The sequence below is a fragment of the Corythoichthys intestinalis genome, chromosome 9, assembly GCF_030265065.1.
Source record: "Corythoichthys intestinalis isolate RoL2023-P3 chromosome 9, ASM3026506v1, whole genome shotgun sequence".
In the NCBI taxonomy this organism is placed as follows: Eukaryota; Metazoa; Chordata; class Actinopteri; order Syngnathiformes; family Syngnathidae; genus Corythoichthys; species Corythoichthys intestinalis.
The window spans coordinates 10,052,600-10,070,116 of record NC_080403.1 but is presented as its reverse complement, the minus strand read 5'-3'; the positions used below and the strand labels follow the sequence as shown (position 1 = coordinate 10,070,116).

Here is a 17,517-nt window from a genome sequence, read left to right as displayed (position 1 = left end):
TCTCGTTTAAAGTTTGCCAGAAGCCACCTGGGAGACACACCAAACATGTGGAAGAAGGTGCTCTGGTCAGATGAAACCAAAATTGAACTTTTTGGCCACAATGCAAAACGATATGTTTGGCGTAAAAGCAACATAGCTCATCACCCTGAACACACCATCCCCACTGTCAAACATGGTGGTGGCAGCATCATGGTTTGGGCCTGCTTTTCTTCAGCAGGGACAGTTAAAATTGACGGGAAGATGGATGCAGCCAAATACAGGAACATTCTGGAAGAAAACCGGTTGGTATCTGCACAAGACCTGAGACTGGGACGGAGATTTATCTTCCAACAGGACAATGATCCAAAACATAAAGCCAAATCTACAATGGAATGGTTAAAAAATAAACGTATCCAGGTGTTAGAATGGCCAAGTCAAAGTCCAGACCTGAATTCAATCGAGAATCTGTGGAAAGAGCTGAAGACTGCTGTTCACAAACACTCTCCATCCAACCTCACTGAGCTCGAGCTGTTTTGCAAGGAAGAATGGGCAAGAATGTCAGTCTCTCGATGTGCAAAACTGATAGAAACATACCCCAAGCGACTTGCAGCTGTAATTGGAGCAAAAGGTGGCACTACAAAGTATTAACGCAAGGGGGCCGAATAATATTGCATGCCCCACTTTTCAGATTTTTATTTGTTAAAAAAGTTTAAATTATCCAATAAATTTTGTTCCACTTCACGATTATGTCCCACTTGTTGTTGATTCTTGACAAAAAATTAAAATTTTATATCTTTATGTTTGAAGCCTGAAATGTGGCGAAAGGTTGCAAGGTTCAAGGGGGCCGAATACTTTTGCAAGGCACTGTATGTGTGTTTGTGTGTGCGTGTGTGTGTGTGTGTGTGTGTGTGTGTGTGTGTGTGTGTATATTACCGTATTTTTCGGTCTATAAGTTGCACCTGAGTATAAGTCGCACCAGCCCAAAAATACGCAATGAAGAGGGGGAAAAAACATATAAGTAGCACTGGAGTGTAAGTCGCATTTTTGGGGAAAATTTACTTGATAAAATCCAACACATAGAACAGATATGTCATCTTGAAAGGCAATATAAAACAAGAACAACATGCTGAATAAGTGTATAGCGGGGGTCCCCAAACTACGGCCCGCGGGCCGGATACGGCCCACCTCCACATTTGGTCCGGCCCCCTAAACATTTGTTTTGTTTTGTTTTTCCCAAAAGTGTTATTTATTTCCTGGCTTTTTTCTGTGAAGAACCCAGAGAGGGTTATTTGGTTATTATCTATTTTATCAATAGTATATATATTATATCATTATATAGTATATTATTAGGGCTGTCAAAATTAACGGGCGTTAACGAGCGGTAATTGATTTTTTAAATTAATCACGTTAAAATATTTGACACAATTAACGCACATGCCCCGCTCCAACAGATTAAAATGACAGCAGAGTGTAATGTCTAGAGCTGGGAATCTTTGAGCACCTAACGATTCGATTGCGATTACGATTCAGAGCCTCCGATTCGATTATAAAACGATTATTGATGCACCCCCTTCCTTTTTTTTTTTTTTTTTTTTTTTTTTTTTTTTATGTTTTGTACATTAGTTCCAAAATTCCTCAAAAATACTCTAAGGCTAAACCAAACTACTATTTCAGTATCAAGTTAACATATAACAGAAACAAATATACAAAAATAACAGTAAATAAAAAAGTCCAGTTCCCATTCTGTAACAGCAGCTTTATACTACATTCAGTTAATTTAATGTTGTGAATCAACCGTTAAAATTGTTAAAATTGCTCCCGTTATTCCATAATTTCCCTTTTGTCTACTTTTGACGTGTGAAAGTTTTAAAACTTTTTTAAAGATAGATTCAAGTCAATATTTTACCGATTTAGGAGTATTTTAGATCAAAAGTTAATTAGGTTCGCTTGGAAAGTTCGCTACAACAGCCTTGCATGGAAGTGTACTGCTTTAAGATGGCGGCCGTTTAATAACGCCCGTATCTAGCTTTCTGTAGATGTGCTGCTAACTCTACCGAATCTATATTGCATCTAGTCCTATATAAATGATATCTACCGTAACATTATGTGGATGTACTTTGTAGCAGCTGTCAGCAGCAGTCAGGTATGTTGTTGTGTTTTTTTATCTCATGGCATGAGTTGAGCTAGAGCCGTGAGTTGAGCACTGGCATTACCTGAGGGGCCGGGTAATGAGAAGCATGATGTTTAGCTACTCTTGCTCCGTTCCTCATTGCGTCCCGAAGACCGCGCGGCGCGCTGAGTGTGTTTTACTTCCGCTTTACTTGGAATATTTCAATAATCGGAATTTGGATGTTTGTGAATCGTTCTCAAATCTTCCACGGCCGAATCACGAATAATTTAAGAATCGGAAATTTTGCACACCTCTAGTAATGTCCGCTTGTTACTTGTTTTTTGGTGTTTGGCGCCCTCTGCTGGTGCTTGGGTCTACCTGATTTTATGGCTTTCAGCAACATGAGTGAGCATGGTGTAATTATTGACATCAACAATGGCGAGCTATTTGTTTATTTTTGGATTGAAAATTTAACAAATTTTTATAAAACGAAAACATTAAGAGGGGTTTTAATATAACAGTTATATAACTTGTACTAATATTTATCTTTTAAGAACTACAAGTCTTTATATCCATGGATCGCTTTAAGAGAATGTTAATAATGTAAATGTTGATTTATTGGTATAATAAACTAATACAGTACTTATGTACTGTATGTTGAATGTGTATATGTCTTGTCTTATCTTTCCATTCCAACAATAATTTACAGAAAAAAATAGCATATTTTAATAGATGGTTTGAATTGCGATTAATTACGATTAATTAATTTTTAGGCCTTAATTAACTCGATTAAAAATTTTAATCGTTTGGCAGCCCTATATATTATATTTTATTATATTATATTATATTATATTACATTTATTTTATTTACTTTTGTTCCGTGAAGAATCCAGAAAGGGTTATTTGATTGTGGCTTTTTGAAAAACAATAAATGTTTATATTTAGGCACTCCTGCAATCGTCAAACTTTTTCTATTACAAACTGACCTGGCCCCTCATCAGAGAAGGGAAAAGTTATATGGCCCTCACAGGAAAAAGTTTGGGGACCCCTGGTGTACAGTATGATAATGTTACATGATGCATGAACAACGAAATGCGAACGTGGCCGGTATGTTAACGTACCTTAGCTGTTAAGAGTTATTCCGATAACTATAGCATAAAAAACATGCTAACAAGTTTACCAAACCATTAATCTCACTCTAAAACACCTAAATAACATGTGAAATGATATAATGTGTTAATATTTTCACATATAAGTAGCTCCAGACTATAAGTCGCACCACCAGCCAAACTATTTAAAAAAACTGCAACTTATAGTCCGAAAAATACGGTATTATGTATGTTTTTTCTCAGCACAACTTCATCTATATGAACTGTTATTATTATTATATTGTACTATAACCTAAGGCATGACCATTATAAGGCCAAAAATCACAAAAATGACACAAAAATCCTCAAATTCAGACCAGAACAACACTTCGAACATCAACCGTCCAAAGACCATGAGCTTCTCTAGTGGAGAAAAACATTGTTACCTCTGATTAGTGTAATCGAGTCATGCGGTTATTGTTGCAACGTCTCATTGGTCAAAGTGAGACAGCCACTGTCAGCATCTCTGGCAGAAATACAACCAATATGCAGAATAAAAAGGAAAAATGTAATGACTAGTGTAGCCAAAAGCAGCTGAGTCAAGTAAAAGTAAAACGTATTGCGTAGTAAAAGTACTTTAAGGAGTACATTACTCAAGTTAATGTAACGGAGTAAACGTAACACGTTACCTCTCATCTCTGATGGCCCGCTGACAACTCTATTGTTTGGTCAATTGTTTGATCAAACTCCATAAATAAGTCACGCTAGCTGTGACCAAGATCAGCATGTTGTGGCCTGAGAGATGAGAATGGGGAATTTAAGCGAGGCTGCCTTCTCTTGCAAGCAGAATTAAAAACTGCAAATTTCAGCTTTAAAAGTTAGGTTGTTGATATTATTATTATTGTTAGCTATTAAGATTTTGTTTGTGTCGCTATTTTGTTGTCTGTTCCTGACTGGAAAACAAATATGTTTTTCTGTAGCGCTACAGTGATTACGCGGAATGGAGAAGTTGATATCACAATTGGAGAAATGCACTTGATCATCTTGCATCATCGGATCTCAGGAGACCAATACCTATGGCCAGTTTTAAAGCAGAGGCCTTCACATGATAATGCTGAAGGAATTTTAGGTAAGATTTTCTTCAAAATATGTAGTTCATATACATAGTGTATACATGTAAAAAAAAACTACACGGTGCTGTTCAAATCGCAGTGTTTTTTATGATTTAAAAAAAAAACACATTTTCCACTCGTAATATGACGTACAACCAGTACAATTCAATTGAGTGAGAGAAAATATCTTTTCAAGAGGGGATGTAAAAATGTACAGCTGAAATGATCAGGATTCTCCAAAACTAGACGAAGACTAAGACAAAAATTAAAAGGCCGCCAAAAACAACACTGCCTGGAAGCTAGTAGAAAAGTATAAGCAGACTGAGCGGAAGACACGGGAGGCACAAGACTGAATTAGTCTTAATAAGAGACACACACGTTGCTAGGGATATTAAAAGATCTTAAAATTGTTGATGGTGGAAAAATGGGGAAAAATACACGAGATAGTAACTCTACCATTTAATGTCGAAATGGATAAAGCAATGTATGTCAGTACGACTTCTTCTATGACTATTTTCGGCAAATTTGGTCATTCTACCATCACATGCTCTAGGAAAGATAAACCTTACAACAACCTTACCTTACCACGTTGGTAATTAAAAGTACATCCTCTTCATGTGCTTTTGCTGTCGGCGCAAAAATAAATAAATAGATAAAAAAATATATATAATGCATCAAAATGCAGACCGTAAGTTTTTGTTTGCAACTGAACATTTTAGTAAACACTTGTTTAAAAAAATAAATGTTTAATGTGCACACTATGTTATTAAGATGTCTTTAAAAAAGTCAAAATCGAGGATAAATCTTTAAAAAAACAAACAGAAAAACCCACTCCGTTTCTTACCATATTTACCGTAATTACAACACCACATGAAGGCAGCATCAATCTGCACATGTTAAAATAAATTGTTCCGACCGGAGGTCTGATGCATGAGCACTCTAATCCTAATCGCGTTAATATTTTTAGTGTTCAATGACAGTGCATGCGATCATAATTTTAATCTGAAAACTGATTGGTGTAAGGAAATTTTGTACATGTAAACGTAGCCAGTTTTGGCACAAAACCTGTGGCAACAATGGAGTAATAGATTCAAATACCTATCCAGCTGTGCAAAGATGCTGGACTGTGTCCGTGGTCAAAGTCAAGATGTCACATCAAAGTCATCCAAGTAACTTGTAACACCTGCTGTTTTTAGCACAAAAGCCAGCGGTTTATGAAGAAGAGCACCAACCTTATTTCACAAGACTTAAATTTAATAACCAGGAAGTTAATGTTGTCAGGTAAGTCATTAAAAAAAAGATGGATTTTTTTGTTGTTATTACTACATTAATTCTGAGCTGACAATGTTTTCTTTGCTTTATACAGTAAAATATATGTTCTTGACAACAGTCTTTCTCCACCCATGCCGATTCCTTGCTGGCCTGTGTCTACTCAGACAGCACTACATACACCGTTGGGCAATTTCGTTGTCAACTCTATATAATGAAGATCCAGGATTTTGGATACATTTAATCTTAAGTAAGCATGATGCAAGGAAATTGATCACATCATGAAAAATAAAGTTACCAAGTGTGTATGAGTTCATGATCTCCTTTGAAAACATGAGGATTTTTCACTTTACTTCTGATTTTATTTTCAAGAAAAACAAAAATGATTTTAGATGACAGTTTTTGTCGCAGATCAACAGCAAGTCTGTGATACCAAACTAAATGTTACAGATAATTTTTGGCCATCCAAATATGACTTGCAAAGCACCATCACATTTACTTGTTTATAAAATTTTCACTATATTAATTTCCATATTTATATTAAACAAACAAACAAAAAAAAAGGGCTCAAATTTGGATACAGTAGGTGTCATTTATTGATTTTGTTGTTGTTCGAATATAGAGACTGTAGCTATAACTACTGTACAGTGGTACCTCCAAGGGCATAGGCTTGCATAGGGGCCGTAGGGACATTACACAACCAACTTTTCAGGATGCGCAAATGGTCCCCACCAACTTTTAAGCAACCTTATTTGCATTATACTGTATAATGAGTTTAGTTTCTGTAATTTAGATTGTCTTCCCATATGTGGTAAGGATAGAATTGACCCTACTATTATTAAGTGAATTCCTTTCATTGTTCAGACTTACATTTCTCGCTTTCACTTGCTGAATGTGCCGGTCCATTTTTTTCCACTCAAACGCCCGTTTGATTGTCTGATGACTTGACCCCTCCAAACAACACACACACACCCACACACTTACACAGCCCCAACAGGTTCTTTTAGACAACATGCCGCCCCCTTTGAAGAGGAGGGATACTAGAAGGGTTTTTTTTGGCTCGCAGCAGCCACTGTAAGTAATGTAAAAAGACTTCAGTGTTTTGGAGGTAGGGGAAACAACACTAATTTTGCTATTGAAAGTCTGACCTGCATCAGAGTTAGTATAACATCAAACTGTGTGAACACGCTAATCTGCAAAACAACTGCGGTCAGGTAAGCCTCCACAAAGAACAACAAAGTCAAGATAGCCATCCTTCATTTTGATCATTGTTTGCATTATGTGCATTACAGTATGGCAACACGGTGGCTTCAGAGTGCAAGTCCCTTTATTGAGAGAAAAAAAAGAAGAAGAAAAAAACGGCCTTGGGCACCTCTACATTTGAATTTAATTCGTTCAAGGACCTGGTTTGTAAGTCGAAATAGTTGTATGTCGAGCTGGATTTTCCTATAAGAATACATTATTATTCAATGAATTCATTCCAAAGCCCAAAAACCTACACTAAATCCTTAATAGATACAACTGGAACAATTGCAAAAACAAATAAATTACAAATACAAATCGAAATAAAAATATAATAATTATAATAATGTAACGAATTGGGTTCTAATGTGGCGTTTGTGCTTTGCATGCTGTTCCTGAATGCACCGTATGACTGACTACAGAGTGAGAGAGGTGCGGAAGAGTTTTTACTTTCTCTTTTCATGTTGTTGTTGGCGTCGGCTATGGCGGACAGTAGCCGTGTTGTGCTGCCCAACTCTGAAAAAAATGATTAAAAACCTGACGAAGCTGGCGATTTCTTTGCTGATGTTACAATAATAATAGTTGTCTTCTTAACTTATAAACACTGCTGAACGGAGGTCGGACGAGGATCGTCGCGATCATGGACATATTCCGGCCGTATTATCGAGCCAATTCACTGACGTGCACACCACGCTCGTATTTTCTATCATTTCCATCTTAATTTAAATGCTAAGCATCACCTTTTCACTTTTTCACCACCTGCACTAACCTTCTTGGGACCCACATTGATTTCTCTCACAAGCAAATCCGCTGTGCGTCCTCTCTTGTGGAAAACAATGAAATTGCGACACTGCCATAAATCATCGTATTTCGAGCATGTTGTCATATGTCGAGACAAATTTTCCGTCAGATGTCAAAAGGATCATATGTCGAGGTACCACTATTATTTTTGTTCGAACATTGTATATCATGGTAAAAATAAAGTAGTTCTCTTTTAATTCCGAAAAAACAAATCAAATGACGCCTGTCCAAATTTTGGGCCTGTTTTTTGGGGGGGGTCACCAACTACTATCACGCTACTACAAACTAATAAAATAATCATTCATTCATCTTCTGAACCGCTTATTCTCACGAGGGTTGCGGGGGTGTTGGAGCCCATCCCAGCTAACAACAGGCAATAGGCAGGATATACCCTGAACTGGTTGCCAGCCAGTCACAGTAAAATATTAATAATAATTAATAATAATAGTATGATAGCCCTTTAGTCCAAGCAGGTCAAACATTTGTGCTAAATTTCAAGCGGTCTGAGAAGATTAAGGAAGACTGACAATGAGAGGATGATCGACTCTCATGAGAGCCAAGTGAAGGAGAAGTAGAGAGGGGCAAGGTATAACTGACGTTACAAAATGGCTGCGCTCGTAACCGCTGTAATAATTTGTCTTTAAACCTATTTTCTCCATTATAAGACGTCTAAAAAATTCACATTTTGCGAATTTCTTTCACATAAAGGTTAGTTTTGATGAGTTTTCTCTCCCTTAAATATATACAACATACAGGAAAAGCAAAATAATGGGCTTTATTCTCAATTCTCTGCGTGGAGTTGAGTTGTGCCTGAAGTTGCTAATTTTGCAGCCGATTGCAGACCGTCAGATTTGCAAGAGGGGGTGCTATGGAAGTGGTCACGGTCAACTTGATTCATGACCAATCTAAACATCTTGCTGCTTAATTCAGCAAAACAATTGACACATTATGTTCGTGTGGCAACATCGAAGCTTTACAGTAAGATAGCTTAGACATGATTCCTATTGAAAATGTGTAATGTGTTAAAAAGTGCAAAATACGACAAGATAGACCTGGATACTTGATAAAGTGAAGTTATACATCAAGCAAGAATTGAAAAGAATTCCACCTATAAAACATTAATTTGTAAATCATAAATAGCCGAAAGTCCTGAAATACATAGATTTGGCTGAAATTCAACATGCAATGCCTGCTTGCCATGCTTAAGGGCTTGGAACTTCAGACAACATCCATGGTAAATCTTGATGAGAATAATTTTCAATATTTCGATTATCAATGTACTGTATTTCCCTGCTCACACGTACGACTTCAAATAGGTTGTTTGCAATCATCAATTACAGTTTTTCTCAGTCGCTTTGGTGCACTGGTCGAATCATCCTTTCCATTTCCATAACAATTTTTGTATTTCTCAAAACTATTTGTAAAAGTAGCAAAAACCATGGATTACCTGCAAAATCCAGTTCTTGGCTCAAAATCCTTCGTCTCAGAATCTCAAAATGAATTCCTTTGTATAAGAACATGTCAGTGCTATTACAATTATAGTCCTTGTGTCATTGTTTTCGGACAAGACTCCTTGTAGGCCGTTTACATGGTGACGCTTCGACACCAAGACACAACAATTGTGTTGTGGAATGGCCTCGCCTTTAAATGGTGATGGCGAAAACTGAAGGCAAAGAGGCAAACCTTTGATTCCGGCCTCCAAAGCGGAACGATTCGACTGTGGGGATTGCTCTGCAACCATTTGCATGGAACGCGCTCGCTCCGATGACGTCAGCATTCGCACACGTCACTTTGGGCATTCGCAGTTACTGCTATTAAACATTCAAAACAGCAAACATGGCAGATTGGTGGCTTTAAAGTAGGGGTTTTTAATAATATTTTTAATTTAAATATATTTTATTTTCGCTTGTTTACGCCTTTTAAAGTAAAAGAAAAAAACATGAACGCCATTGCTTCGAGGTTTTTTTTTTTTGTAATTGACAAGCTATATATCATACAATCATTTAAAGTTGTAAAGAACAGCAACCATACAAGAAAAAAATAAATATACAGGAAAAATCGTGAATAAATAAAATAAACATATAAAAACGCCATTGCTTTGAGTGGGTGGGTGTTTTGTCTTCCAGGCTGAGGAAGTTGTTGTGTAGGAAGTGCATCGTTGGCTGTTGCCTTGTAAAACAGTACTGCCCTCTAGGGCCCAGCATGAATACTACATCGTTTTCACGTGGAATTGCGACATTGTCCGAATGGAGACGCAACCAAGACAGCACCATGTAAATGCAAAAAATTTGTCGTAGGTATGCTACCGGCCCCTTAGTGGAGGGGGGTATATAGATTGCAAGAAACTGGTCAAGATTTACTTAACATTTTTACTGTTTATAGCATTTGTTGACAGACCATGTCATTGCATAATGAAACAGAAAGCACTATGTAGCAGAAAGAAAAAATAATAATAATTAAAAAAAATCTCTGATGTGCTCTGGAAGTTCTTAGACTCTACGAACCTATTAGGGCCTATTCTTAGGCAGCCATTATTAGGGCCTTTGTGCTGTTTGTCAGTCCAGTGTACTCCACCCACTGGTAGGATTTTTTCACATCAGCCATTCCTTTATATTGCCGTTGGTACATTCCACGTAGGGGCTTGTCCCTTCAGGTTTTTTGCTCCTCCTCTTCTGCACTCTGATGAAATCTCTGCTGCCTGAGAAATTCACTTGGCAGCTTACCTTTCGGGGCCATTTTCTTGAAAAATTCTAGGGTTTGTGATATTTCTTCCCGGACTAAAAGAAAGCCCGCCCATCTCATCAGACCATTGGACATGGTTCCAGTAATCCATGTGCGTTGTTGACATGTTTTCAGCAAACTGTTTGCAAGCTTTCTTTTGTACCGTCTTTAGAAGAGGCTACCTCCTGGGGTGACAGCCATGCACACCAATTTGATGTAGAGTGCGGCGTATGGTCTGAGCACTAACAGGCTGACCCCCCACCTCTTCAATCTCTGCAGCAATGTTGACTGCACTCCTGTAACGAGTCACATGACATTTGGGAGGGAAAATAACAAGCAGTACTCAATTTGGACATTTAAAGATGTACGTAGTTTCTATGGGGTGTACTCACGTTTGTTGCCAGGCGTTTGGATATTAATGGCTATATTTTGAGTTATTTTGAGGGTAAAATAGATTAACTCTATTATATAAGATGCACACAGACTACTTTTCATTGTGTCACAGTGTCATTTTGTCAATGTTGTCCCATGAAAAGATATACTTAAATATCTGCAGAAATGCGAGGGATGTACTCACATTTGTGATACACTGTATTTAATTGGTAATTGAAATTAAAATGAATGGAGCAATTTAATCGTATTTGTGGATGCTGTCAATACATTACCGAATTATATATCGAGAGGAGCCAGATGAGGTGGCTTTGGCATCTGATTAGGATAACTCTTGGGTGCCTTCCTGGTGTGGTGTTCCGGGCACGTCCCACTGGGAGAAGGCCGCAGGGCCGACCGAGGACACGCTGGGGAGACCATGTCTCCCGACTGGCCTGGGAACACCTTGGTATCCCCCAAGAACTGCTGGATGAAGTGGCTGGGGAGAGGGAATTCTGGACTTCCCTGCTCAAGCTGCTGCCTCCACAACCCGACCTCGGATAAGCGGGAGAAAATGTATGGACCAACTTTTCCTCGCCTCACCACTTACAAAGATCGTATTTGAAAATAATTCAGAATGGATCAAATTCAAACAATCAAATTATTTTTGGGAGAGTTTGGTGGTACAGTGGTACTTCGACATACGATCACTTCGACACGATCTTTTCGACATTCGACGTAAAATTTGACTCGCCATTTGTTTCTACATCCAACGACATGCTCGAAATACGACGACATGACAGCGCCACAGACAGATGCACGGCGGATTTTGTTGTGCGAAAAATCAACACAGGTTCAAAGAAGGTTAGTGCAGGTGGTGAAACAAGGAAAAAGGTGACGCTTACCATTGAAATGGAGATGGAAATGATAGAAAATATGAGCGTGGGGTGCACATCCGTGAACTGCCTCAACAATACGGCCGTAAAATGTCGATGATCTCCACGGTCCTCCTCCAACCTCCGTTCGCCAGTCTTTATAAGTTAAGGTGACAATGATTATTATGGTAACATCGCCAAAGAAATCGCCAGCTCCGTCAGGTTTTTATCATTTATTTCAGAACTTGTGCAACACAACACGTCTACTGTCCGCCGCAGTTGACGGTGTTTTCAACAGAACATTGAAAGAGAAAGTAAATCTCAACCACACCTCCACCTCTCACTGTCACATCATCGATGCGGTGCATTCAGGTACAGCACGCAAAACACGTCCACCACATTAGAACCCGATTTGTTACATTTGAAGGAGATAGTATGTTTTCTCGTAGGCACCGTCTAACTGCTTGTATTACTCGAACACACTCGATATAAAATAAATAGCACTTATACCATAGTTTAAGGAAAACAAGCAGAATAAGACCCGCGCTGGTGCAGACCCAATGAGCCAGGCGGGAGCCCGGCAATCCGGCCAGAAGGGCAAACTCAGCGTGTTCACCTTAGTCTTAACCCTTTGTACTGACTCAATTTTGAAAGGTTTAAAGAAGGCTCACCGAGAACAAGTTGACAATTTTTCGGATCAACAGTGATCAAACAGAAAGGCGAAACAGGCACAGACTCAGGCGAGGAGGCAAACTCGTTCCAAGGTCAACTTATCAGAAGTCAACAAAAGGTTTCTGAGAAAAATTACAACGCTTAATTAAACAGTCAGTCTTTTGAAGGCTCTCGCAGGGCAGGCCGTGGGCAGGAAGAAGGGTTTGTTTGGGATTATTGTGGATAATGGGATTTTGCCACCTCAGCATCGAAGAGCTCTTGGAGTCTTGTCAGTCGTGTTATCAATTGGATAGAGTTGGTGCGTCAATCTTGCTCATGACGCACAAGTTGGGCTTCTGTGATAAACAGGCGTCACTCGTATCTTTTATGCCCTATATTCTGCTTTTCTTAAACTATGGTATAAGTGCTATTTATTTTATATTGGGTGTGTTAGTGTAATACAAACAGACGGTGCCTACGAGAAAAAGTACTATCTCCTTCATATTATTACAGGAATTATTATTTTATTATTCCGGTTTTAATTAATAATTGATTTGCTTTGCTATGTGTAATTGCCATTTGTAATAGTACCAGCAGTATTTATTAAGGATTTAGTGTAGGTTTTCGGGCTGTAGAACGAATTAATGGAATTATAATGTATTTTTATGGGAAAATCCTGCTCGACATACGACCATTTTGACTTACAAAGTCCTGGAACGAATTAACTTCGTATGTACAGGTACCACTGTATATTATCGGTATTAATCTAATAGAGGGGAAGATCAATTTACACTTGACTGTGTACACAAACAAACAAATATCACTAATGTGAGAATACAGCAGATTCAATGCCTAGCTCAAGGGAACCATGATTGTAACAAGAGAACACACTAGCATTACATCGAAAACTATTTTTTTGTTTCTTTTTATTTCTGCTCACAATTCTACCTGTAACCTAACATGAGTCCAACCTGAGGTGCTCCAACTGGTCCATTGATATTTCAGGAGCGTTCGTCTGACTTGTAAAAGAGGTGACTGAAAAAGACGATCAACTAGTTTGTCAACAATTACCGTTCATGACCTGAGTGTGATTGCCTTATCAAGCCTATCAACTTGTTACCAATACGTAAGCAAGGTGCGAGTAAAAATGGACTTTGACCAACTTTGTTTTATTTAAAAAAAAAAAAAAAAAGACAACAGGGTGTGACTGCTGTAATGTTATTTGTCCTATAAGTCACACAACTAACATACGAAGCGCTCCTTGCACTGGCTAAATACCACAGGTAAGTGACTGTTTGGTTTCTGTATATTTTCAAATGTTGTGCTAAGACTGTATGCACAATAAGAATCTGCACTGTGCTTATCTGTTTTGACGCTCAACTGACAATGTAAAGTGCTTTAACTATTAGAGCTTCAACAAGTTTGCTGTGCCTATTCTTTTTTTTGTTTTTACTAAGGCACACAATATAAACCAAATTCCTCCCTTTTTTGTGTTGTGTGACCTTTCCAACAGATTGAAGTTGAAACGAAGCAAGTAGAGATTGTTTTGACACTGTGCCAGCTTGCTTTTAACCTTGAGTCATGCAGTGAAAAAAGAAAAGCAAGACTTGTTCAACAACATGACACTCCCAACTTGATGGCATGTGAAGGAAAATGCTTAGGAGACACTTCATGCTTGTTCTTGAGCAAAATGTTTCATTTTCATTGTCTCATTTGTTGTTTTTTACTGGCTTTATACAAACCGGCCTGTGGTTGGGCAAGAGATAACGACTCCGAAATCACATGTTCACAGGTAAGGTATTTTAAAAATGCATCGTTTTCATTTGCTTTTCCATGTTTACACATTCGATTTGTCATAGTCATTGTCGAAAACATATTGTGTGTTAGAAATGTTGCAACCTACCGAATATAAATGTCAGGCAAAGTCATCTGTGTGCAATAAGCTCCCACTGTGTTGTGGTTCATCTATCACCACTCTGCTATATCAGGGATTCCATTTATTTGTTTTTTGGTGTGTTGAACAATATGTTTCAAAATCGAGTTAAATGAATTTGAGTGTGATCCATTCAGGTATGCCTTCTGCATTGGTGCGTCTTTCATATAGATGTTGTCTCAGATCAGTGCCCTCTGGCAAATGCTTTTTGAAAGCCTCGGTTAACCCTTGAGAGTCGAAGGACGCGCCGGCGCGTCCTCAGCGCACGTCGTCTTTGAAGCACCCTCGCATTTTAATTACGTCACCCACATGCCGTTGGTTGGTCTCGTTTTAAAGTGCGGAAGTTGCGGTTTACTCTCGTTGTTATTTGAAGTCAATCGACCAACTAAAACGTGAGATATTGTCATTTAAGTTTTATAGTTTTATTGTCCTCTCAAAAAAACATTAAAACGCTGCATGGATCATTTGTTTATGTCTATATTTCCATCATTTCTTGTCCTTTTTCAAAACGGAAGCTCCATGAAAAAAACACAAATCAAACGAACCCTTTCGAAGTCACAGTGGAAGCACAAAATGCGTTTTTTTTTTTTTTATAAATATAACTGCCGCGCGAGGTTCCACCGAACGAGAGGGAGGAGTGTTCTGAAGCAGCGAGGGGGCGAGCGACGGCCGTTTGAATCAAGCAAGCGAGCGAGCGACTTTGTGTGACTTTGAGGATGAACGGAAAACTAAATTTAGCGCAAGCAATTGTGCTTTTTGATCAACTTGAGGAAGAGGGTGGTCCAAATTCGTCATCATCGTCTTCTTCAGAAGAGTCCTCGAGTGAAGATAGTGACGGATTTGAACACGTGGGTGACGCCATCGACGAGCAGAGGTAAGCCAACTCACTTTTTTTTTTTTTTTTTTTTTTTTTTATGCTGTAAAAGTTTCTTTTGATATTGCAAGACAAAGTTAATTTTGATGCAATATAAGTGCGTGTTTGCGTATGTAATAATAAAATGTGCATATCAGATCAAAGTATAATTTGTGGTCTTCTTTCTATATGAAGATTAGGGATGTAGCACATATTCAGCTACGGTATTCTTTCTATTGTCATACATATAGATTTCCATTATTATTTATTGCTGTATATATTTTTATTTTATACTTTATTATTTTCATAAATACTGACTTTTGTTTCATGTACATTTATAGTGACAATGAAAGTAAAGTGAAATGAAAATGGAAGGGTGGAAAGAGGACCGACACCCCATGGAAGTGTGGGCTGTGATGTAGCCCTGTGTCTAATTCCAGGACGAAACTGCTTTTCGGAGTGGCATGCCTGAAAAAAATTTAACTTGTTTATTGTAAATATTTTTGAAAATACTTTTTTCCCCAATGTTATATATATATATATATATATATATATATATATATATATATATATATTTTTTTTTTTTTTTTTTTTTTTTTTTTCCCACAATCAGTCTTCTCAATTTGTGTATATAAATGTGTGTTCAAGAAGCTTGATTGTGTGTACATAGTTTTCATCAGGTGATGGGCCGCAATACCTAAACTCATAAAGAGATGGCCTCTAAACACTTTTTGTGTTAGATGGTATATTTTTCACCGTTCTTCACTGTTTGGTCTGCTGTATATAACCTGTTTTGACTAGAGCATGTATAAATGCAAAAAACGCCTATGGCTATACCTGTTGTTTATGTTGAATTGTCAAATAAAAGACTATTTATTCTAAATTTTTTTGGTTGAATGTTCATCCTAACATGTTGAGTGAATATTATAAAGTTTCAAAACGGTTCGTTACGCATGTTTGGTTGTCAATTGGACATCAATATTAAAAATTTTGACAAAACGATTTTGGAATTTTTGGTCTTTTTGGGCCCAAAATTATGATTTATAATTGGTCAGTGAAGGAAACAACAGTTTGGACATGAAGTTCAAGGTGTCACAAAAAAAGGGACCAAACCAGGCCATCGTAAACAATTCTGTCTTTGAAATATAAAGGCAACTTCAAAGGCATGCAAAATCAGACAAAATAGGCCCAGACCTTAAAGGGTTAAAAACAACTAAAAAATAAATCATCCAGTGTTAAAACTGCATAGGTCAGTCACATCATTTCATATTTTCAAATTTAATGCTTGCAAACTTTTATGTGTGTTTAAATATCTCTTCAATGTGTTCAAAAGTTTTTTTGTTTAAGCATTTCAAAAGAGTTTGAAAGATATTTAGGGCATGCAGTCAAGTTAATCTCTATTCTCACTAATAATCATGGATTCTATAAAATAATCACTGTACACTAAAAAAGGTGATTTCGCCTCAATATATGCACAAATTCCATTCATGTGAAATATGTGCCTGTAGAACTTAACCCTTCTGTTGAAGGAAAAGCAAGCAATAACAATTAAGGTACATTATTTGGAGTCTGTGATCCATCATAATTTTCCGACCAAGTAAGCGAAATATGATCATTTCCTACGGCACACCCTTTAATCATTCTCACGGGTCATAGTTAGAAATACTGCCCTACATACGGTAATAAGCAAATATATTGCTCCTCAACTGTTGAAGATCAATGCTTTTATTAGTGATTGTATCCTAACCAATGCATCCATTTAGGGTCTCTCTGAGTGTAAGGTGTCGGCTGAGATGCCGATCGGCATCTTGGAGAGTGATTCTGCAGATGTTCAGATACTGACAGTCAAAGTGGAACTCTGCTGCAACGACATCTTGCCATGCACATTGTGCCTACTAATCGACGCTGAACTGATTATACATGAGGTTGAAGACATGGACAAAAGGCTCAATTTAGCAGTTGGCACAAAGGAGGACGCAACAGGTGGGATTCAACACTACATGTACCGTATTATTTTTCAATTATACTATACAGTGGCATAGACTTCATAATGATATTGACGGGGCCCTGCGTCTCCGTTAAAGCTGGCCGAGTGGAAACACAGACAAAGGGCTTTTTACGTTGAAATTCTTGTGAATAAATGCTTAAAACCCGGAATTCTTTATAGATATGGAAGTAAAACAGTCTCGATTCAGGGTTAAAAGCAAAAAAAAAAAAAAAACGGACAGTAGCTTTTATTTTACATAAATATGTGGAATGTGCTGCTAGTCTTTAAGTGACTGTGGCGCCGCCTTGTCGCCACAAAGAGCTTTTTTACGTTGAAATTTGTGAGAATAATGCTTAAATCCCGGAATTCTTTATAGATATGGACGTAAAACAGTCCCGATTCTTGGTTAAAAGCAAAACAAAAAAAAAACGGGGCAGTTAGCATTCATTTTACGTAAATATGTAGGATGTGCTGCTAGTCTTTAAGTCACTGTGGTACCGCCTTGTCGCCAAAAAGAGCTTTTTACT

General features: G+C 37.8%; 2 protein-coding genes across 3 annotated transcripts in view; both read left to right on the top strand.

Annotated features, from left to right (window-relative positions):
* The window catches only part of LOC130921434 (inter-alpha-trypsin inhibitor heavy chain H3), an 85,051-nt gene extending 79,187 nt beyond the window's left edge, over positions 1-5,864 (top strand). The window contains exons 21-23 of the mRNA XM_057845319.1: positions 4,158-4,306; positions 5,486-5,570; positions 5,656-5,864. Of these exons, the coding sequence (XP_057701302.1) occupies positions 4,158-4,306; positions 5,486-5,570; positions 5,656-5,773 (352 nt within the window). The 3' untranslated portion in view covers positions 5,774-5,864. The remainder of the gene's footprint in view (positions 1-4,157; positions 4,307-5,485; positions 5,571-5,655) is intronic.
* A 159-nt stretch (positions 5,865-6,023) lies between these two features.
* Positions 6,024-17,517, top strand: part of il17rc (interleukin 17 receptor C) — a 30,483-nt gene continuing 18,989 nt past the window's right edge. For both annotated transcript variants that reach the window (XM_057845322.1, XM_057845321.1), the window contains exons 1-2: positions 6,024-14,009; positions 16,767-16,986. In XM_057845322.1, the coding sequence (XP_057701305.1) occupies positions 13,854-14,009; positions 16,767-16,986 (376 nt within the window). In that variant the 5' untranslated portion in view covers positions 6,024-13,853. The remainder of the gene's footprint in view (positions 14,010-16,766; positions 16,987-17,517) is intronic.